We start from the raw sequence: 24,693 nt of genomic DNA, 5'->3' as shown, positions 1-24,693 counted from the left end.
CATTGATTGGCCTAATCTCAAACAATAACGAGGTGGCCTACAGGGAAGAAGTCATCACCTTGATACAGTGGTGTCAAGAAAACAACTTCTCCCTCTCCCTCAATGTCGCAAAAACAAAGGAGCTGGTTGTGGATTACAGGAGGAATGGAGACAGGCTAACCCCTATTGACATCAATGAATCTGGGATTGAGAGGGTAAACAGCTTCAAGTTCCTCAGCATCCACATCACCGAGGACCTCACGTGGTCTGTACACACCAGCTGTGTGGTAAAAAAGGCACAACAGCACCTCTTTCACCTCAGACGGTTGAGCAAGTTTGGTATGGGCCCCCAAATCCCAAGAACTTTCTATAGGGGCACAACTGAGAGCATCCTGACTGGCTGCATCACTGCCTGTTATGGGAACTGTACCTCCCTTAATCGCTGGACTCGGCAGAGAGTGGTGCGGACAGCTCAGTGCATCTGTAGTTGTGAACTTCCCACTATACAGGACATTTACAAAGACAGGTGTGTAAAAAGGGCCCGATGGATTATTGGGGACCTGAATCACCCCAACCACAAACTGCTCCAGCTGCTACCATTCGGTAAACAGTACCGCAGTTACCAACAGGCTCTGGGACAGCTTCTTCCACCAGGCCATCAGACTGATTAACTCACACTGATTTGAGTGTACTCTATATTACATTGACTGTTCTATTTATTATAAATTATTACAAATTGCTATGATTACACATTTAGACAGAGATGTAATGTAAAGTTTTCCTCCCCATGTATGTGAAGGATGTAAGAAATAAAGAGAATTCAATTCAATTCAATCTAATCTTGGAATTCATTGCCACAGATGGTTGTTCAGGCCAAGTCACTGGTTATATTTAAGGCAGTGGTTGATAGGTTCTTGATTAGTAAGGACAGCAAAGGTTACAGGGAAAAGGCAGGAGAACAGGATTGAGAAGGATAATAGATCAGCCATGATCAAACAGCAGAGCAGACTCAAAGAGCACGTGCCCTAACTCTGCTCCTGCGTTTTATGATCTGATTGTTGGAAGGAACAGTAGAGTCCTTTAGGGTCGTTGATGTGCTGCTAATATATGGCCGTCCTGCAAAAATAGGTTAATTGGCCAGTGTAAATTTCGGTACATATAGGTGAGTGGCAGAATCGGTGGGGGATGGGGTGAGTGTGGGAGTTGGGGGGTGGATTTGATGAGAATGTGCAAAGAGTAAAAAATTGGGATTAATGTAGATCAGTGTAATTGGGTGTTTGATGGCTAGCACAGACTCGACAGGCTGAATGGTCTGTTTTCATGTTGTATCTCTCTGTGACTTTCATAGGAAAGAAAATACTGTGGATTATGAAAACCTGAAACAAGATGGAAGTATCAGCAAACCTGTCGGCATTGAAGCACAGAGAAACAATGTTGATATTATAGTGCCTTCTGCCATTTGCTGTTAGGGTTCATGTGTCCTTGTTGTTGCAAAGTGAAGCAAGGATAGACCACTATTCAACACAATCATGAGGGCTACTGCCCCCTTCCTGTCCAGTCCTGAAGGGTTTCGGCCTGAAATGTCGGCTGTTTATTCTTCTCCATAGAGGTTGCCTAACCTCTAGAGTTCCTCCAGCACTTTGTATATGTTCCTCATGATATCCAGCATCTGCAGAATCTCTCGTGTTTATCATCTGACTGCACACTCTACTTCATACTCTTGTCCGCCTGAAGCTATGCTTCTCAAGAACTTACATACCTTTCTAATAATAGTCAGACTACTTCCTCTACGGTTTAAAGGAGTTCAAAAGATTAACAGTCTTCTGAAAGAAAATAAATAACTTAATCTCTATCTTAAATAGGCAACAACCTTTTCCTTTAAATATGACCCCTAGTTTCAGACTCTCCAGGAGAAGGAAACATCTTCTCCACGTGCACTATCCCAACATCCCTCAGGACCTTATACTTCAATGGAATCATCATTCGCTCTTCTGATCTCCAGTGGATAGATGTCTGTCCAATCCCTAAACTCCAGTGAGTACTGGCCCAGAGCCATCAAACGTTCAAATGTTTTTTTTTGGCAATGTTGCACCTGAGTGTATCTGTTATATTTGTTATATTTTCGTTATAGACTCATTTCTCAATGTTCAATGCCAGGTCTCTTGTCGGTGACTAAACAAACTTCAAGGGCGGTGTGTCAAGTAGCTTATTAATACCCCACCAGTTTCGGAAGTACCTTTAATGTTATGCTGTTCAGTTTCAGTGTGATGACAATGGAGAATTCTGCTGGGAAGTAATGACAGACTTTGAAGATGAGAGAGGCAGAGAAGCTGACTGCCTTGGTATCCTTACTGAATCGCAGCCCACGGACGCCATGTTCCTGGACCATCCTGATTCCATATATCTCCATTCGAGGGGCTTCAGCAACTTCTGATAGGAGATCCAGTGGTTGTAAATCTGAAAAGAGTCACTAATGTTAATGACAGAAACTGGAGTGCATCAGCAGGCGGTAATTTATTGCAATGCTAGAATTATACTCGTGGAGTTCTAGAGCCTGAGAAGTATCCTGGCTGCGTCACAGCCTGGTATGGCCATTACAGGCAAAGCCCTCCCCACTATTTAGAAAGAGCACTGCAACAAGAAAACAGCACCCATCATCCAATCCTCGCTGTCTTCTTGCTAACACCATTGGGAAGGAGGTACAGGAGCCTTAGGTCCCACATCACCAGGTTCAGGAACAGGGGTCACCCTTCAACCATCAGGCTCCCGAACCAAAGTGGATAACTTCACTCACCTCATCAATGAACTGACTCCACAACCTGCAGACACACTTTGCAGCCACCAAGTGAACACCATTTACAGAAGCCCTAGACTAATCTCATTTTTATTCTCCATCCACCCTGCTCCCATTCCCAACAACTCCCCGGATTCTGCTACTCACCTATAGCGCGAGGGGGTGAGTAACCAGTAATTCCATCACCCCACACATCTTTTGGATGTGAGGAATGTGAAGTACTCTAAAGGGAACACTGACATTCACAGGGAGGACATGCTCACTCCACTCAGACAGCACCCAAGGGCAGAACTGGACCAGAGGCAGTGCCAGCTGTACCACTGGACAGTTCGCTCTCCTTTCATAACCTTCTAAATTAACCGTGGCTTATATACTTTGACCAGAGTGCTTCCCCTACAAACAACCTGGACAGCACACAACTACAGGATTGCCGTGGAGTATCGTGCATTTGGCGTATTGTGAGCAGTTTTGGACCCCAAGTCTAAGAAAGGATGTGCTGGTATTGGAGAGGACTCAGGAGGTTTTCAAGAATGATACCAGGAATGAAAGAGTTAATGTATGAGGAGCATTTGCTGTTATTGGGCTATACTCACTGGAGGTTCAAAATCAGAATCAGGTTTAATATCTCTGGGATACGTCATGAAATATGTCATGGCAGCAGTGCATTGCAGTACATAATAATAAAAACTATAAATTACAATAAGTATATATATATAAATTAAATTAAACAAATAGGACAACAAGAAAAGATTAAAAATACTGAGGTTCTGTTCATGGGTTCGTTGCCCATTTAGAAATCTTATGGCAGTGGGGAAGAAGCTGTTCCTGAAATGTTGAGTGTGTCTTTAGGCTCCTGTACCACCTCCTTGATGGTAGCAATGAGAAGAGGGTGTGTCCTGGTTGATGGGGGTCCTCAGTAATGGATGCTGCCCTTTTGAGATCGCATTTTGAAGCTGTCCTCAGTGCTGGGGAGAATAGTTCCCATGATGGAGCTGGCTGAGTTTACAACTTTCTGCAGCTTTGGCCCCTCCATACCAGTCAGTGATGCAACCAGTTAGAATGCTCTCCCGGGTGCATTTGTAGAAAATTGTTAGTATCTTTAGTGACATACCAAGTCTCCTCAAACTCCTAATGAAATATAGCTATTTATCATGTCTTCTTTGTAATTACGTCAATATGTTGGGCTCAGGTTAGATCCTTGGAGACATTGACACCCAGGAACATAAACCTGCTTACCCTTTTCACTGCTGATACCTTGATGAGTGCTAGTGTGTGTTCCCTTGACTCCCCCTTCCCGAACTTCACAATCAATCCCTTGGTCTTACTGACATTAAGTGCAACACTACTCAACCAGCTGATCTATGTCATCCTGTACGCTTCCTCGCCACAATCTCAAATTCTGCCAACAATAGTTGTGTGGTCAGCAAATTTATAGATGGTGTTTGAGCTATGTCTAGCCACACAGTCATGGGTATAAGGAGAGTAGAGGAGTGGGCTAAGCACACATCCTTGAGGTGTACCAGTGTTGATCATCAGCGAGGAGGAGACGTTATTTCTGATTTGTAGAGACTGGGGTCTCAGCCAGGAAGTCAAGAATCCAGCTGCAGAGGGAGGTACAGAGGACCGGATGTTGGAGCTTGTGATTAGAACTGAGGGTGTGATTGTGTTGAACACTGAGTGGCCTGATGTAGGTATTACTATTGTCCAGGTTATCCAAGGCTGAGTGGAGAGCCAGTGAGATTGCATCTGCTGTAGACCTTTCATGATGATAGGCAAATTGCAGCAGGATGGGTCCTTGCTCAGGCAGGAGTTGATTCTAGCCATGACAAACTTCTCAAAGCACCTTATCGCTGTAGATGTGAGTGCAACTGGATGATAGCCTTTGAAGCAGCTCACCTTGCTTTTCTTGGGCACTGAAATGATTGTCAGCCATTTGAAGCAGGTGAGAAATTGACAATGTCCTTGAAAACTCCCACCAATTGGTTGGCACAGGTCTTCAGAACCCCACCAGGTACACCATCAGGGTCTGACGCCTTACAAAGAGTCACCCTCCTGAAAGATATTCTGACATCAGCCTCCGAGACAGAGATCACAGGATCACCAGATGGCACAGGGATTCACACAGCTGTAGTTTTATTCTCCCTTTCAAAAGGTGCAAAGGCGTTGAGCTCATCTGGGAAGAAGCATCACAGCCATTGTTAGGTTTCACACTGTAGGAAGTAATGGCCTGCAAACCTGCTAGAGAAGATGCACATCCGATTCCTTAACCTCAATGGGAATTGTTTTTACCCTTAAAATAGACTTCTTTGGGTTGTACCTGGACGTATTGTATAGTTCTAGATCTCTGGGTACAATTCTGATTTTATGTTCTAAATTAATATCCGATTCTATGAATTAACATGTAATATTCACATACATTCAGTGGCCACTTTATTAAGTACACCTGTACACCTGCTTATTCAATCAAATATCTAATCAGCCAATCATGTAGCAGCAACTCAATGCATAAAAGTATGCAGACCTAGTCAAGAGGTTCAGTTGTTCAGACCAAATGTCAGAATGGGGAAGAAACATGATCTAAGTGATTTTGACTGTGGAATTATTGTTGGTGCTAGACCAGGAGGTTTGAGATTCTCAGAATCTGCTGATCCCCTGGGATTTTCATGCACTACAGTCTCTGGAGTTAACAGTGAACAGTCCAATAAACAAAAAAAAAATCAGTGAGCAGCAGTTCAGTGGGCAAAAATGCTTTGTTAATAAGAGGTCAGAGAAGAATGGTTAGACTGGTTCAAGCTGACAGGAAGATGACAGTAACCCAAGTTACCATGTGTTACAACAATGGTGTGCAGAAGAGCATCTCTGACACACAGCATGTTGAACCTTGAAGTGGATGGGCTACAGCAGCTGAAGACCACGAACCTCCTGGACCTAATAAATATTGCACCGTACTGCTGTCACAAAACAAAAGAATTTACAACACACTGTATAAAAGTGATAATAAACCTGATTCTGATCAGGTGCATCATATCAGCTGGTTTGAGTCAAATTGGATGACATCAGATTCTTTGACAATAGTGACCTCAAGAGAACGTTAATAACCACATACGCATTCAGCTTTTCTAGATTAAGTTGGTTAAGGAAGCTTCACCCTCGCCTTTTTGAATTTCACCATTATTGAAGAGGGGGTCTCAGTGAAGTTCTTTCCTTGTGTTGGCTGTTTAAATACTCATTTTTCTCTCAGGACTGTGTGACTGGTTTTGAAACTTTGTTCTGATTCAGCGATTATGAGGTTGCTCCAATCAAAGATCTAATCATTTCTAATCCATCCTTCTCTATGTATATTGTCCCATTGTACCCCAGTTTGAATTTTCTCACTTTCACTAATCAACTTTATATTGTAACTTTCTTATCTGCTGCTTCACACCGTCCTATTCTTATTTGTCACTCAATATAGCTCCATTCACAAGCTTTCCAAAGCATTCTAGACTATTAAAAATTAACTGTACCAATAAAATACAAATATTATCAGCTATGCTCTACAGGGCATTTTTACTCATAAGATTGAAACTGGTATGGTCATTATCTATATCTCAGTGTGTTGTTTATTTAAATATACTCAATTCTCACCATCACTTCGTATGTGCTCTCATCTGTGTCACATCATATCATCCTTTCTCATTTGACACATTTTAAATCACCTCAAACTAATCTTTCATGATCTGGTTTATCTCATTCTCTCTTAACTGACACAATATATATGTATTGTCATTTGCTGTTTGTTTTATCTGATGTTGTTTTATATTAGGTAAGACAAAGAGTTAAATTGTACCACAGAGGCAAAATTCAAAAGGGCAAAGAATGCAGGACTAAAAGTGCGCGTAGCAATTGGAATAAGGTGGACGAACTTGTGGCGAAATTAGAGATTGGTCAGGATGGTGTTGTGGGCATCAGAGTCGTGGCTGAAAGAAGGTCATAGTTTGGAGCTCAACATCAATAGATATACTTTGTACCGAAAGGACAGACAGGAAGGTAAGATGAAATTACATCTTTAGACAGAGGTGACATGGGATCAGAGAATGTTGGATCTTTGTGGGTGGAGTTAAGAAACTGTAAGGGTAAAAAACCATTACGGGAATCATATATGGGCCTCCAAATAGTAGCCAAGATGTGGGGTTGAGATTGCAAAGAGAGCTGGAAAGGGCATGTAATAAGGGTAATGAGACAATTGTAATGGAGGATTTCAATATGCAAGGGATTGGGAAAATCAGGTTGGTGTCGGATTACAAGAGGGGAATTTATTGAATGCCTACAATATGGCTTTTTAGAGCAGCTTGTGCCTGAGCCTACTTGGGGAAAGGCTATCTTAGATTGGGTATTGTGTAATAACCCAGATCTTATTTGGGAGCTTAATGTAAAGGAACCCTTAGGAGACAGTGATCATAATATGATTGAATTCATACTGCAATCTGCAAGGGAGAAGCACAAGTCACATGTATCAGTATCACAATGGAATAAAGGGAATTACTGAGGCATGAGAGCGGAGCTTTCCCAGGTGGATTCGAGGAGGATACTGGCGGGGATGACGGCAGAGCAGAGATGGCTGAAATTTCTAGGAATAGTTCACAAGGCACTGGATAGATATGTCCTACAGAGTAGTTGTTCCCAAAAGGCAGGGGTAGGCTTTCTTACAGACTCTCACAGCTACCTGGACTATTCCTCTTCCCACCCTGTCTCTCGCAAAAATGCCATCCCCTTCTCACAATTCCTCCATCTCCACCGCATCTGCTCTCAGGATGAGGCTTTTCATTCCAGGATGAAGGAGGTGTCTTCCTTTTTTAAACAAAGGGGCTTCCCTTCTTCCACCATCAACTCTGCACTCAAACGCATCTCTCCCATTTTCCGCACATCTGCCCTCACCCCATCCGCCCGCCACCCCACTCGGGATAGGATTCCCCTTGTCCTCACCTACCACCCCACCAGCCTCCAGGTCCAACGTATAATTCTCCATAACTTCCGCCACCTCCAACGGGATCCCACTACCAAGCACATTTTTCCCTCCCCCTGCCTTTCTGCTTTTCACAGGGATTGCTCCCTACGCGACTCCCTTGTCCACTCGTCCCCTCCATCCCTTCCCACCAATCTCCCTCCTGGCACCTATCCTTGCAAGCAGAATAAGTGCTACACCTGCCCTTACACTTCCTCCCTCACCACCATTCAGGACCCCAGACAGTCCTTCCAGGTGAGATGACACTTCACCTGTGAGTCAGCTGGTGTGGTATACTGCGTCCAGTGCTCCCGGTGTGGCCTTTTATATATTGGTGAGACCCGACGGAGACTGGGAGACCATTTCGCTGAACACCTATGCTCTGTCCGCCAGAGAAAGCAGGATCTCCCAGTGGCCACACATTTTAATTCCATGTCCCATTCCCATTCTGATATGTCTATCCACAGCCTCCTCTACTGTCAAGATGAAGCCACACTCAGGTTGGAGGAACAACACCTTATATACCGGCTGGGTAGCCTCCAACCTGATGGCATGAACATTGACTTCTCTAACTTCCGTTAATGCCCCTCCTCCCCTTCTTACCCCATCCCTGACATATTTAGTTGTTTGTTTTTTTCTCTCTCTCTGCCCATCAGTCTGCCTGTTCTCCATTTCCCTCTGGTGCTCCCCCCCCCCCCTTTCTTTCTCCCGAGGCCTCCCGTCCCATGATCCTTTCCCTTCTCCAGCTCTGTATCACTTTTGCCAATCACCTTTCCAGCTCTTAGCTTCATCCCACCCCCTCCGGTCTTCTCCTATCATTTCACATTTCCCCCTCCCCCCCACTACTTTCAAGTCCCTTACTATCTTTCCTTTCAGTTAGTCCTGACGAAGGGTTTCGGCCCAAAACATCGACAGTGCTTCTCCTTATAGATGCTGCCTGGCCTGCTGTGTTCCACCAGCATTTTGTGTGTTGTTTGAATTTCCAGCATCTGCAGATGTCCTCATGGTAGGCCATTGTGGCTGACAAAGGAAGTCAGGGACTGCATAAAAGCCAATGAAAGGGCAAGTAAGGTACCAAAAGTGAGTAAGAAGTTGGATGATTGGGAAGCTTTTAAAATCTAACAAAAGGCAACTAAAAAGCTATACAAGAAGGGCAAAGATGAAATACAAGGGCAAACTATCCAATAATATAAAGCAGGATATTAGAAGTTTTTTTTCAGTTGTATAAAGAGTAAAAGGGAGGTGAGAATTGATATTGGACAACTGGAAAGTGATGCTGGTGAGGTAGTAATGGAGGACAAAGAAATGGGGAGTGAGTACCATTGCTATTACAGAGGAAAAATGCTAGGCAAACTCAAAGGTCTTAAGGTTGATAAGTCACCTGGACCAGATGGACCGCATCCCAGAGTCCTGAGAGAGGTTGCTGAAGAGATAACAGATACATTGGTCATGATTTTTCAAGAATCACCTGATTCTGGCATGGTCCCAGAGAACTGGAAGATCACAAATGTCACTCCACTCTTTAAGAAGAGAGGAAGGAAAATGAAAGGAAATTATAGGCCAGTTAGCCAAACCTCAGTGGTTGGGAAGGTGTTGGAGTCTATTATTAAGAATGAGTTTTCAGGGTACTTGCAGACTAATGATAAAATAAGTCAAAGTCAGCATGGGTTCTGTAAAAGGAAATCTTGCCTGAAAAATCTGAGTTCTTCAAGGAAGTGAAAAGCACGGTGACAAAGGAGAGGCAGTGGATCTCATTTACTTGGATTTTCCACAGGCCTTTGATAAGGTGCCACATGTGAGGATGCTTAACAAGATAAGATCCTTTGGCGTTACAGGAAAGATACTGAAACAGATAGAGAAATGGCTAACAGACAGGAGGCAGCATCTGGGAATAAAGGGGGCCTTTTCTGGTTGACTGCTGGTGACTAGTGGTGTTCCCAGGGGTCAGTATTGGAACCGTTATTTTTCACAATTGTTTGTCAGTGATTTAGATAATGAAACTGATGGCTTTGTGGCAAAGTTTGTAGGTGATATGAAGATAGATGGAGGGGTAGGTAGTACTGAGGAAGTAATGTGATTGTAAAAGGACTTAGACAAACTGGAAGAATGGGAAAAAAGGCAGATGGAATACAGTGTTGGGAAATGTATGATAATGCATTTTCATAAAAGGAACAATAGTATGGACTATTATCCAAATGAGGAGAAGGTTCAAATATCAGAGGTGGAGAGGGATTTGGGAATCCTCGTGCAAGACTCCTAGAAGGTTAATTTACAGGTTGAACCTGTGGTAAAGAAGGCAAATGCAATGTTGGCATTTATTTCCTGGGGAATTTGACAAGGTGCCACACATGAGGCGCTTACCAAGTTAAGAGCCCATGGTATTACAGGAAAGTTACTAACATGGTTAGAGCATTGGCTGATTGGTAGGAGGCAGCAAGTGGGAATAAAAGGATCCTTTTCTGGTTGGCTGCCAGTGACTCGTGGTGTTCTGCAGGGGTCGGTGTTGGGACCATTTCTTTTTATGCTGTATATCAATGATTTAGATGATGGGATAGGTGGTTTTGTTGCCAAGTTTGCAGATGATACAAAGGTTGGTGGAGGGGCAGGCAGTGTTGAGGAAAAAGGTAGAATGCAGAAGGACTTAGACAGATCAGGAGAATGGGCAAGAGAGTGGCAAATGAAGTACAATGTTGGAAAACGCATACTCATGCACTTTGGTAGTAGAAATAAATGTGTGGACTATTTTCTAAACAGGGAGAAAATGCAGGAATCTGAGATGCAAAGGGACTTGGGAGTCCTTGTGTAGAGCACCCGGAAGGTTAACTCACAGCCTGAGTTGGTGGTGAGGAAGGCAAATACCATGTTAGCATTCATTTCAAGAAATCTAGAATACAAGAGCAAGGATGCGATGCTGAGGCTTTATAAGGCACTAGTGAGGCCTCGCCTTGAGTATTGTGAACGGTCTCGGGCCCCTCATCTTAGAAAAGATGTGCTGGCATTGGAGAGAGTTCAGGGAGGTTTACAAGGATGATTCCAGGAATGAGTTATCTTACGAGGAATGTTTAGTGGCTCTGGGTCTGTACTTGCTGGAATTCAGAAGGATGAGGGGGGATTTCATTGAAACCTTTCGAATGTTGAAAGGCCTAGACAGAGTAGATTTGGAAAGGAGGTTTCCCATGGTGGGAGAGTCTAGGACAAGAGGGCACAGCCTCAGGGTAGAGGGGTGCCCTTTCAAAACAAGGCTGCAGAGAAATTTCGTTAGCCAAAGAGTGCTGAATTTGTAGAATTTGTTGCCACATGCAGCTGTGGAAGCTTGGTCATTGGGTGTATTTAGGGCAGAGATTGATAGGTTCTTGATTGGACATGGAGGAGGAGATTAAAAAAAGAATCAGCCATGATTGAATGGTGGAGCAGACTCAATGGGCCAGATGGCCTAAATCTGCTCCTGTGTCTTATGGGCTTATGGTCTTAATAGAATATAAAAGCAAGGAGATAATGTGGAGGCTTTATAAGACATTTAGAGTATTGTCAACAGTTTTGGGCCCCATATTTCAAAAAGGAATGTATTGTCAATGGAGAGTGTCCAGGAGGTTCACAAGGATGATTCCAGGAATGAAGTGGTTAATATATGAGGTATGTTTGGCAGCTTTGGGCCTGTACTCACTGGAATTTAGAAGAACACGGGTGGGGGGGGGGGGGGGGATCTCATTGAAATCTACCTAATGTTGACAATACTAGATAGGGTGGATGTGGAGAGAATGTTTCCTGTGGTGGGGGTATCCAGATCTAGAGGATACAGCCTCAAAACTGAGGGGCAGCCTTTTAGAACAGAGGTAAAGAGGAATGTTGTTATCCACAGAGTGGTGAATCTGTGAAATGTTCTGGCACATACTGTTGTGGAGGCCTAGTTTAAGGTGGAAGATGATCATTTCCTGATCAGTCAGGCATCAAAGGATATGGCGAGAAGGCAGGTTGAGTGGGATCTGGGATCAGCCATGATGGAATGGCAGACAGCATGGCAGATGTTAACCCCTTCATTCCTGGAATCATCCTTGTGAACCTCCTCTGGACTCTCTCCAATGACAACACATCCATTTTGAGATATGGGGCCCCAAAACTGTTGACAGTACCCTAAATGTGGCTTGACTAATGTCTTATAAAGCCTCCGCATTATCTCCTTGCTTTTATATTCTATTAAGACCATAAGACATAAATGGCCTAACTTGTATGTGTGCCACTGTACTGACTTTTCCCCCTACATTAGCTAATGACCTGTTCCATTTACAATTCTTCAATAAATGAGGCATTCTATGTCTGTGTGTTCAAAGATCAAAACAACTGGCTGGCATGGAATGAACCATGGCAAGGAATGTTTCTACTATAAATGTGGCAGACAGTGACCACCACAAGACACAAGACAGAGGCTAACCACCTATCTCTGCTATTCATTGTCATCCTTATTACTGAGTTTCCCACTATTAACATTCTAAGTGACACCCAAGATGAAAATCGCAAATAAATACGTTGACTGGAAGAGCAGATGGGTATCCCCACAAGGTTGGCTCACTTCCTGACTCTCTATATCCATATTCAAAATCCTTATGGAGTGCTCTCCATTTGCCTGGATGAGTGCAGCTCCAAAGCTCATAAGAAGTTTGACACAGTCATGAACAAAGCAACACACTTGATTGACACCCCGTTTGGCAGCTAAACATTCATTGCTTCTATCACCAGTGCTTGGTGACTTGATGTCTGTCAGACGATGCTGAGGATGTTCTACAAGTCTGTGGTGGCCAGTGCTATCATGTTTGCTGTTGTGTGCTGGGGCAGCAGGCTGAGGGTAGCAGACACTAACAGAATCAACAAACTCATTCGTAAGGCCAGTGATGTCGTGGGGTGGAACTGGACTCTCTGACGGTGGTGTCTGAAAAGAAGATGCTGTCCAAGTTGCATGCCATCTTGGACAATGTCTCCCATCCACTCCATAACGTACTGGTTAGGCACAGGAGTACATTCAGCCAGAGACTCATTCCACCAAGATGCAACACTGAGCATCATAGGAAGTCATTCCTGCCTGTGGCCATCAAACTTTACAACTCCTCCCTCGGAGTGTCAGACCCCCTGAGCCAATAGGCTGGTCCTGGACTTATTTCCACTTGGAATAATTTACTTATTATTTATTTATTTATGGTTTTATATCACTATATTTCTACACTATTCTTGGTGCGACTGTAACGAAACCCAGTTTCCCTTGGGATCAATAAAGTATGTCTGTCTGTCTGTATGGACTATCCTCACAAATCCATTACAATTACTCATCAAGGTCACTCTGAAAGAATCGCCTAAACCAAAGACCTCCATCACCAAGGCAGACAAGAGTATACGAATGATCACAATACTACTTATAGGCTTCCCTCCACCACCCTGACTTGGAAATGCGCTGCCTCTACTGTTGCTGGGTCTAAATCCTGGAATTTCACATCTAACAGCATTGTGACAGTATCTGTCCTAGAAGGGCTGAAGCAGTTCAAATTAGTAGCTCTTCACCATCTTCTCCAGGGCAACTATGTTGGACATTAAATGCTCACCACATCTGAACAATTAAATAAAATTATATCATTCAATTCTCAACTATCTTACTGTAGCCTCTGTGCTCACTGTAGCTGCATTTTAACTTCTCGTTTATCACAGTGTTTATTGTGTCATTTTCACTTTTTGTCACATGCAATGAGTCTTTGTTATTTGTAGTGGAATGTTTTATCAACCTAATATCCATAGGGCCATAAGATATAATAGCAGAATTAGGCCATTCAGCCCATCAAATCTGATCTGCCATTCCAAAATGGTTAGCTTATTTTCACATTTCATCTTTTTTCTCTTTATTGCTTATTTAAATGTTTTCTGTTGGTTTTTAAAGGCTTCCCAATCCTCTGGATCCCCACTAATCGCATGCCCTCAATTTTGCTTTTATCCTGTCTTTAACTTTAAGGAAATAACAAGCAGGATAGACAAAGGAAAGTTGGTGGGTGGATTTTCAGAAGGCCTTTGATGAAGTGCCGCACATGAGGCTGTTAACAAGATAAGAGCCCACGGTATTACAGAAGAGATACTAGCATGGACAGAAACAAGGGAGAAATCTGCAGATGCTAGAAATCCAAGCAACACATACAAAATCCTGGAGGAACTCAGCAGGCCAGGCAGCATCTAGGAAAAAGAGTAAACAGTTGATGTTTCAGCCTGAGACCCTTCATCAATCCTGTTTACGTCAACTATTTACTCTTTTCCATAGATGGTGCCTGGCATTAGGGTCTCAGCCCAAAACATCGACTGTTTACTTTTTTCCCCATAGATGCTGCCTGCCCTGCTGAGTTCCGTCAGTGCTTTGTGTGTGTAGCATGGATAGAAGATCAGCTGACTGGCAGGAGAGAAAGAGTGGAAATAAAGAAGGCCTTTTCTGATTGACTGCCGATGACTAATGGTGTTTCACAGGTGTAGGTAATGTGACCGCTCCTTTTCACATTATATGCCAATGATTTGAATGACGGAATTCCTGTCGTGTCATCCTGTAGAAGGGTCTCGGCCTGAAATGTTGACCGTACTTTTTTTTCCACAGATGCTGCCTGGCCTGCTGAGTTCCTCCAGCATTTTGTGCGTGTTGCTTGGATTTCCAGCATCTGCAAATTCTCTCTTGTTTGTGGATGATGGAATTGATAGACTTCTGGCCCAGTCTGCAGATGATATGAAGATAGGCAGAGGAGCAGGTAGTGTTGAGGAAGTAGGGAGGCTGTAGAAGGACTTAGACTGATTAGGAGAATGGGCGAAAAAGTGACAGATGGAATATAGTTTAGGAAAGTATATGGTCATGCACTTTGGTAGAAGGAATAAAGGCATAGACTATTTTTTAAACATGGAGAAAATTCAAAAATTAGAGGTGCAGAGGGACTTGGAAGTCCTTGTGCAGACTTCCCTGGAGGTTAACTTTCAGGTTGAGTTGGTGGTAAGGAAGGCAAATGCAATGTTGGCATTAATTTCAAGAAGACCGGTATATAAAAGCAAGAAAGTAATGCTGAGGCTCTATAAGGTATTGGCTAGACCACACTTAAGTATTATGAACAGTGTTGGTCCCCTCATCTAAGAAAAGATGTACTAACATTAGAGACGCTCCAGATGAGGTTCCCAACAATGACTCCAGGAATGAAGGGGTTAATGCATGAGGAGTGCATTGCTGGAGTTTAGAAGAATGAGGGGAATCTCACTGAAACCTATTGAATATTGAAAGGCATAGACAGAGTGGATGTGGGGAGAATTTCTTTAGCCAGAGGGTAGTGAATCTATGGAATTCATTGCCACAAATGACTGTGGAGGGTAAGTCATTGATATATTTAAAGAGGAGGTTAATAGGTTCTTGATTAGTCAGAGCATCAAAGTTTACAGGGAGGACGCAAAAGAATGGGGTTGAAAGGGATAATAAATCAGCCATGATGGAATTGTGGAGCAATCTCAATGGGCCTTACTCTGCTCCAATATCTTAATTTTCCCTTGTCAGCCACAGTTGCCTATTCCACCCTTTAGAATGCTGCTGCTTCTTTGGGATGTATCTATCCTGCACCCTCCAAATTGCTCCCAGAAATTCCAGCCATTGATTTTCTGTCATCATCCCTCATAGTGTCCTCTTACAATCAACTTTGACCAGCTCTCTCTCATGACTCTGTAGTTCCCCTTAATCCACTGTAATACTGATACATTTTAGTTTATCTTCTCCTTCTGAAACTGCAGGGTGAATTCCATTATTGTATGATCACTGGCTCCTAAGGGTTCCTTTACTTTAAGCTCCCTAATCAAATCTGGTTGATTACACCATACCCAATCCAGAATTGCATTTTCCTTGTTTGGCTCAATCACAAGCTGCTCCAAAGAGCCAACTCAGAGGCATTCTATAAATTCCTTCTCTTGGGATCAATCACCAACTTGATTTTCCCAATCTACCTGCATACACATTCCCCATGATTATCAGAACATTGCTCCCTTTTACATGCCTTTTCTATATTCGATTTTAATTTACACCCCACATCATGGCTACTGTTCAGGGGCCTTTATACAAGTCCCATCAGACTCTTTTTACCCTTGCAGTTGTTTAATTCTACCCACAAGGATTCGACATCTTTCAACCCCATGTCACCTCCTTCCAAGAATTTGATTTCAGTTTCTTTACTGGAGCCGCCCACTCCCTCTGCCTATCTGCCTGTACTTTTGATATGAAGTGTGTCTTTGGATGCTAAGCTCCCAACTATGATCTTCTTTCAGCCACGACTCAGTGAAGCCCACAACGTCATACCTGCCAATCCCTAAATGCACTATTAAATCATCCACCTTATTCCATATACCGTGTGCATTTAAATCCTTTATTCATCACCCTTTGCAATTTCCCCCCCCCCCCCGTTCCTGGAAGATTGAACAAGTTAGGTCTTTATTCTTTGGAGCGTAGAAGGTTGAAGGGGGACTTGATAGAGGTATTTAAAATTACGAGGGGGATAGATAGAGTTGACGTGGATAGACTTTTTCCATTGAGAGTAGGGGAGATTCAAACAAGAAGACATGAGTTGAGAGTTAGGGGGCAAAAGTTTAAGGGTAACACGACGGGCCATTTCTTTACTCTGAAAGTGGTAGTTGTGTGGAACGAGTTTCCAGTAGAAGTGGTAGAGGCAGGTTTGGTATTGTCATTTAAAGTAAAATTGGATAGGTATTTGGACAGGAAAGGAATGGAGGGTTATGGGCTGAGTGTGGGTCAGTGGGACTAGGTGAGAGTAAGCGTTCGGCACGGACTAGAAGGGCCGAGATGGCCTGGTTCTGTGCTGTAATTGTTATATGGTTATACTGTCTGACTCTGCTATGTCAATTTCTACATCATCGCATTTTGCAGCAACATCTTTATATCATCAATCTTTGCACTGATGTACTCTGACCCTTTGATGTATGGACTTCCCTGTCTTGCGTGCCAGATTATTATTTGTTGCAATCTGTATTGTTTCTTCTTCACAATGCATATTGCCCCTCCTTACTTGTGACATTACATATTTACTGAATTCATCCCCCACACTGTATTTAAGCCAAATTCTGTTTAATGAGAAAGTCACCCGTACCCATCATTTGGATTCCAGATGTTGACATTTAACTCTTTTGCAGCTGGAAAGCAGGAGTGGACATTGTCACAGAGGTAATCAGGTCAACCAGAAACTCCAGGAATATTCTACAGCACAAGGCAAGGCCAGTCTGTCAGCTTTGTCCTCTGTCAAAACCATTAAGTTTGTGGAATGCTTCTGAATACTTACAATGTTCCAAAGCATTTTTAAAATAGTATTTATTTTAAAATTTGTGATAAGTAAACTTTAAAAAAAAAATTAAAGTACTGAAACCGCATACACAGTTGTAAACCGTGTACACCTGTTTTGATGACACAAGTAAAATCTGTATAAAAATAAATGAAACATTGAATCCTCTGCCAGTTTTCAACTAAAAGATGATCCGGGAGAAAATTTCCTTGTATCCATTCTGGGCAAAGTTCATTCTTCACTGCTGGACACTGTGCAAAGTCTGTCAGCAGAACATAAAGACAGATTGGCCAGCAGAGATCTGCCAGTGAGTTCAGGGCTTGGGTCTTTTGGATGGGACTTTAAACGAGAATCTCAAGTAGATGTAGTGGCCTCACAGCTTGATTCCAAAGAACGGGGGGTGGGGGGGTGGGTGTTAGACAATATTCATGCCACAATCAAGATTGGGATTAAGAAAATAGTTTAATGGCTCATTATCACAATGGCAGCTTGTGAGAGCTGACTGTTGTAACTAATTGTGAGGCCTAATGTGGAAGCTCATTGTGGGGGCTAACTGTCGTAGGTGTGGGAACTAATTGTGGTAGCTAGCTGAGGGGTTTGCATGTACAGAAATTGGTTGCTCTATTTCTAATGTTATGTTAGTGATACAACAATAACCACAGTTTGAAAAGTACCTCATTGGCTGTAAAGCAGAAGAGGTCATAGATATGAAATCAGCCATATACAGTAAATGCAGGTCTTCCTTTCTTTGTCACCTATCTTATCAGTAACTGTTCCACTCTCATTCAACTTGCTCTTATTTTTGTTTGCACCTCTTACATTATATCATCAGTTATATTGAAAAACTGTTTACAAATGCTTTTCACCTGTTACACTTGGTAAAATTTCATCCCCACCCATCACACACTGCTCACTCACCACTCACACCCTCACGCCACAATATTATTTTCCCCTCCCCACCTGCTCCTCGCACACTGTACATGTTGTCTCCTCTCACCTGTTAAACCCTTCACTGTTTTAATCCCACCTGCCAACAACAATTGTCTGGTTTTCACCAGAATCATTGTGTTCTATCTCATTCTCACCTCTGATGCAGTAAGGGTTTGATCCTCACTGATTAATAACTGATTGTCACATTGATTTGTTTTGAGATAATTTTATTTTTTATTTGATCAAATCTAACCTTACTTAAAATGTTTTCATTGTTTACTATTTGTTTAATTTTTTATTTGATTCTGAATTGGGGGGGGGTATTACAGATCTCACAGTTCTGACACACATCACAATACCAACACTTGCTTAGAAGTTTGTATAGATTTGGCAAGTCAACTAAAACTTTGACAAACTTCTATAAATGCACAGTGGAGAATATACTGGTTAGTTGCATCGCAGCTTGGTATGGTAACACCAATGCCCAGGGACAGAACACTCTGCAGAAAGTTGTGTATACAACCCAGTCCACCACAGGTTAATGCCTTCCTACCACTGAGCACATTAATAAGGAGCAATGCCACTAGCAAGTTGCACCCATCATCAAGGACTCCCACCATCAAGCCTCATTAGTACAACTGGGCAGGAGGTACAGAGGCCTTTGGTCCCACACCACCAGCTTCAGGAACAGTTATTACCCTACAACTAACTATCAGGCTCCTGAACCAGTATGGGTAATTTCATTCACCTCAACTCTGAAATGACTGCATAACTTACAGATTCACTTTCAAGTACTCTACAACTTACATTCTTAGTATTATTATTATTTTTTATCACTTGCAAAATTTGTCTTCTTTTGCACATCGGTTGTTTCAGCCTTTATGCATGTCTAGTTTTTCATAGATTCTACTATTTTCATGTAAATGCCTGCAGGAAAATTAATCTCAAGGTATCGTATGCTGACATATTTGTACTTTGATAATAAAGTGACTTTAACTCTAACATGAAAGACGCTGGGAGTGGTGTTTCCTCAGTACCTGCAGGAGGGTGGGATAACCCTCCACACTTCAGCCAAGTAAAGGCAGGCAGGATGTAGCTGCACTCTCCTCTAGCACATTCACTCTAGGTAAACTTTTTATTTGCCTCATTCCCAACTGTCAGAAGACTGCTGTCTCATTCCAATGTGTTATATTGTGCTTTGCCTCATTCTTTCATATCTCAAAGTGTTCTGTTGTGTTCTCACCTGTTCTATTGACCATCTCCTGTCACACCGGATACAGTATGCTCTCAGCTGTCACAAACACACAGCAGAAACTGTAGTCTCAGTCTGGACTGTCACACTATATCTGTAGTAAGTTCATTACAGACCACACACCTGGGTTGCAAACACCTTTTTACGGTTGAGCTCCCATGATATTACAAAATCCAAAATTCGGAGTTACATCCATACCTTTGTCAGTGGTAGAACTAGATTCCCCTTCTCTCTACACCAGTAGTTCCCAACCTTTATTTTAATGTCATGGACCCCAGGATGGGAATTCCGGCTCTACACTTTTACTAATTGTGCCTTTGATGCTATTCATTACAGTGCTGTGGAGGAATGGTTAGCACAGCAAATGATTTTGTGTGTTTTCCTACTGAGGTTTGTAGAAACAGAAGCCATTCATTACTGGGGGACTGTAATGTTACTGCAGAGCATTGATTACTGATCTCCTACATGTTTCTGCCATCCGGACTACCTGCTGTAGGTATTTTGAGGCACTGGGAAGTATCACCAAAATGTCTCCATGGAATCCTCTGAATTCGGTGAAAGGACAAGTGAGCTAACGTCAGCATCCTCTCCCAGACCTGGAGCCCCAGCATCCTGATTCCTAGTTACACATCCGCTGACCACAACATTCAGGCGCCTGACACCAGAGCCCTCACACTCTGATTCGAGCTCTGTTACATGAGGGGGTTACCAAGACAACAACAAAAAAATCAAAGCCGTGCACAAGTCTCCTGGGAATCAGTGGGGCAAAAGCACTCAAAGTGGAGAAGGAACATTTGGGATCCAGTTTCGTAAGCACACAGTAACACCGGGTCCGAGGCGAAAGGAGCGCACCTGAGAAATGGCCTAACCCCTCCTTCTGCGGAAGAACACCCTCACTGGCAGGTTGGCATGGCAACTGCTCTGCCCAACATCTCAAAGAATTGCAGTTGTGTACACAGACCAGCCGCCCCTCTACTCACTTTGTCGAAACCTCCCAAGGCCTCCGGAAAACAGCCAACATAATCAAGGACCCCTCCTACTCGGATCATTCTCTCTTCTCCCCTCTCCCGTCGGAGACAAGTCTGAGGGCAAAAGTACCACTAGACTCAAGGACCATTTCAGTCCGGCTTCTATCAGATTCTAATGAAGCCCTCATACACTAAAAGGCGACTTTTGATCTCCCAGTCTAGTTCATCGTTACCCTCGCACTTTATGTACTCGCGGAATTGTCATTTTGTTTAGCTTGTCGTATAATTTACGTTTAATTTATGCGTGCCCTCATCTTGTAATGTACTTCTTGTAATGCTAGGAAAAGCTAGTTTTCGTGGTATTTATCCCCAATGCCCATGACAATAAAGTTGAATTGCCCACCTGCACTGCACCCTCTCAATAACTGATACACTCTGATCTGCATTGTGTTTCTTTCCAATGGCCACGAAGTTACTACGTGCGGATTGACCTGCCCGGGGGGGAGGGGGCACCTTCCACTGTATTTCGGTACAGGTGGCAATAATAAGCGATACCGACACCAATCATTCACCTCGGAGCCCACCAAACCAGGGTAGAAGTAAACCACCCTCGATGCCACACCAATAAGTTCATACGGATACGGTCAGTGCTGACTGCACGTTATCCGTCGCCTTGGGTGTGCTGTTATCTACACTGCTTCCAACTCCACCTGTCACGCGTTGCCGCGGTCCGTCACATTCCCTGTGGTCTCGGGTCCCCCTCCACGCCCCTCTCCGGTTGCCCCATCCGCGTGTGAGCGCTCACCTGTGCACGGACCGTGCCCTCCGGCCAGATTGATGTCCACTCCCAAGTACAGGACCGCGCAGATCATCAGGTAAGCAGACATCAGGATTTCTGAGTCACATCCATAAACCGGAGCCCTCCTGTCCGACCATCCCCTTCCGAAAGCCCCGGGAAATTCAGGCAGCTCCCGCTCGCCTCCTGCATCACAGGGGAGGCTGTCGGAGCGCGCAGACCAGCTGGCCGGACCTCGCCTCTCCGACCATCTCTGATCCCGAGGCTGGGGAGAAAGCGGGAACTCTCCCTCCGGCTCACCTGTTCGGATTTGGAGTCGCTTCGCTTCTGAAGAATGAAGGCACTGAGCAGTGATGAGACTTGATTGGTTCGCTGTCAACTCCTCTTTTAGACGGGAGTCCCGGCGGGTGGGGTGAAGTTCCAGACGGTCTGCCCTCCCTTCATGACATCAGCAATGCAAAATGCCCCTCCAGCCAAGTCAGCTCCTGGTCGGGGTTTCCGCCCGAGGACACCGGAACCGCCACCGCCTCGGAAGCCGGTATCTGCAGCGGCCGGGTCTCCAAGCAGTGGAGTAACTCTGCTACCCTGGGCTCTCGGCGCCTTTCTCCAGGCTCACAGACTCCACCTGCTTCACATCAGCTGCTCAGTTCGCCCCGTGGACGGTGGGGGTGCGAGCTTGTCAGCATGTCGGCAGGCTCAAGATGCAACAGAGGTGGAGGCTGAGAGGGATAACGTAATACGAATTTCCCTCCACCCAAGGATCGTTCACGTGGAACAACGGTTCGTTGTCATGTTCCTCGTGGCATGTCTCAAAGTGGAAGTGCTTATCAATCGAACAGAGTTCGCGAAGACCATGAGAGACCCGGTTAGAACTACCTACCCACTCTCACAGGCCAGCAACGATTCTTTCCAAATATTTAGCTAGTCCCACCTCGGAAGTCTACTCACGCCGTATTGTCAGATCACAATTGTGTTGAAAGCAAAAAAAAAAACTTTTTACCTTTTTCCTATGATTTATCATCAATCGGGAAGAATTTTTGCTTATGCCGTTTATAAATTCACGCATAAAATTTAAACGGACTGCAATGTGGTGTAGATGGAGAACTCTTCGCCATCTCTCCGAGCAACGCGAATCAGACCCCACCACACTGCCGAAGTAACACCCTTTTCTTGTGAAATGTATCTGCTATTTCTGTCCTTTGATTATCGAGGGTGGAAATGTGTTGATCCCGTTTATACAGTAAAATCAAGGTATTGAAGCTCATGGTGGGTGTTGGGAACGGTTTCTATCATATTAAACGCGATTCTGGTGGCGGGGAGGGAAGTTTGCTGTGGATACAGTAACCAGTTAAGTTTAATAAAGGCAAATGATAGTTACTAGTCAGTACAATATGGCACTTTAATTATGGTACATGTAACCAGCGGGTAACACAGTGGTTAGCGGTTACTAGTGGGGACATCCACCCATTCCAGACGTCAGCCATTCTACACCACACGCACTCCACACCCTCTTCATTCTGTGCTACACCCATTCCACTCACTGTCCGCTCACACCGCGCCCCATTCCACATCCTCGCCACTGAACGCCATACTCATTCGGCATGACACACTACCTACAGCCCAACCTATTGTATAAAACGACTGTTCCGCATCTCCCACAACCCTTCTTCACACGGTCTGCTGTACGCTTTCATTCTACCCATTCTGTGCTTGGCCCATTGTGAGCTGGTTGCCGCATTTCTAAGGGCTGTCATTCAGGAACAAACTGCAATCAGACAAGTAGGCTGCTTGAAGGAATCCTGTGCATTCCAGCCAAGATGACCACCTAAGCTAATCCAATTTGCCAGCAGTTTGGCCCATATCCCTCTAAACCTTTCCCATCCATGGACCAGTCCAAATGTCTTTTAAATGTTATTAAGGTAATTTCCTCATTAATAACAATTTCTCTGACACCTAGTTTCATATATGTACCACCCTCTGTGAAAAAAGTCACCTCCCCAGATTCCTATTAACTATCTCCCCTCTCACCTTAAACATATGCCCTCTGGTTCCTGATTCCCCAAACCCAGAAAAAGACTAAGTGTATTCACTATGTCTCTCATGATTTTATACACTTCTGCAAGATCACCCCTCAGTCTCTTACACTCCGAGGAATAAAGTCCCAGCCTGACCAACCTCTCCCTATAACCCAGTCCTGGCAACATCCTTGCAAGTCTTTCCAGCTTTCCAGCTTGTAGGTTACATGGGCGGCACAACATTGTGGGCCGAAGGGCCTGTAATGTGCTGTAGATTTCTATGTTCTATGTTCTTAATGGTATCCCTCAATACCATCTTATACAGGACCATAACATCTCAACTTCTATACTCAGTGCCTTGACTAATGGCTGCCAGCGTGCCAAAGCTTCCTTTGCCACCCTGTGTACCTGTATGCACCTCAGTGCCCGTATCTGAGAATAAAAGAGGAACAGAGCTCTGACTCAGAGTTCTGCACAGTGCATGGCATTGTTTCTGAAGGGCGATTGCTGTAATAATGTGAGAAACAAAGCTGGCAGGTTTGGTGCTGAGTGGGACATAAAATATCCCACAACATTCATTCAAGAGGAACACAGAAACTCTTCAAAATGTCTTGGCCAACATTTATCCCTTAAAGCTAAATCTTTAGAACACTACCTGTTGTTTGAGGAACCTTGCTTTGCTTAAATGAGTTTTTCCTACAAGTGTGACTGTAAACTCCTTTGGAGCATCCTAGGCACTCTTCAAAGGTTATTTGGACTCTTTTGTTGTATTTTTCCTGACAGTTCTGGTGACAGGACTGTGCTTCAAAGATTAATCTGTCCTTCTACCAATATGCCAATTACTTATAGAATTTTCCTATCCATCGTATAGCTTGCATTTTCTTTAATGGAGTATAGAATCAAAGAATCGAAGAGGGAAAGAAGCCCTTTATCCTACTGAGTCCAAGCTGACCATATAGCTCCCATTTCTACTAATCCCATTTTATTACCTGTGGATTAATAGATTAATCATAACTTGCTCTTCATAACCACAGAATGTGGAGGGAGTTGAAAGGAATTAGGAATAATAGATTAAAGGGAAAATTAATGAGGGAATGGGATTGCTCTGTGAATCAGTACAGTCTTGATGGGCCAAATCACCACCTCCTGTGTCATCAGAAGATACAGTAAGAAATATGGAAAATATGGGTTCTTGGTTAAGGTAACATGATAAATATCTGACACCATGGGGAACCAATTCCTTACACAACTTCCCAGCCCCTACCAGCCTAAGCATACTCAACAATACTCCAAAGTGGGAACTCAACCCCTAATATTTGTGTCTTGATGAATGAGCTGCCCCTTTAAAGAGTGCCCTTAGCAAGCACACATCAGAATAAAACCATCATTTTACCATCTGGGATGTAGAATATTAACTCTCAAATGTTCACACCAACTCAGGGATGGGTTTGACAAATTACATTGAGACAGGCATGACCTACCAAACTTATGTAGATCAGCAGGGTCAAGGACAAGAACAATGGAATTACTTTATGCAGCCCGCTGCACAGGAAAGAACAAAGTCAACCCATTTTGGACAGATGGTTCCCATTGAATTGGATGGCAAGGATGAAATGCATGCAGGAAGATACTTGTATTGGTTATGA

General features: G+C 43.7%; 1 protein-coding gene across 1 annotated transcript in view; it reads right to left on the bottom strand.

The window, feature by feature from the left end:
- The window catches only part of LOC140727244 (thrombospondin-type laminin G domain and EAR repeat-containing protein-like), an 87,267-nt gene extending 66,131 nt beyond the window's left edge, over window positions 1-21,136 (bottom strand). The window contains exons 1-2 of the mRNA XM_073044508.1: window positions 21,042-21,136; window positions 2,216-2,436 (exon numbers count right to left, since the gene is read on the bottom strand). Coding sequence (XP_072900609.1) covers window positions 2,216-2,436; window positions 21,042-21,123 — 303 coding nt within the window. The 5' untranslated portion in view covers window positions 21,124-21,136. The remainder of the gene's footprint in view (window positions 1-2,215; window positions 2,437-21,041) is intronic.
- Between the last annotated feature and the right edge of the window lie 3,557 nt (window positions 21,137-24,693).

This window comes from Hemitrygon akajei, chromosome 5 (genome assembly GCF_048418815.1).
Source record: "Hemitrygon akajei chromosome 5, sHemAka1.3, whole genome shotgun sequence".
Taxonomy (NCBI): Eukaryota; Metazoa; Chordata; class Chondrichthyes; order Myliobatiformes; family Dasyatidae; genus Hemitrygon; species Hemitrygon akajei.
Note: the sequence above shows the minus strand (reverse complement) of the source record. Positions and strands in the feature narration are given on the sequence as shown.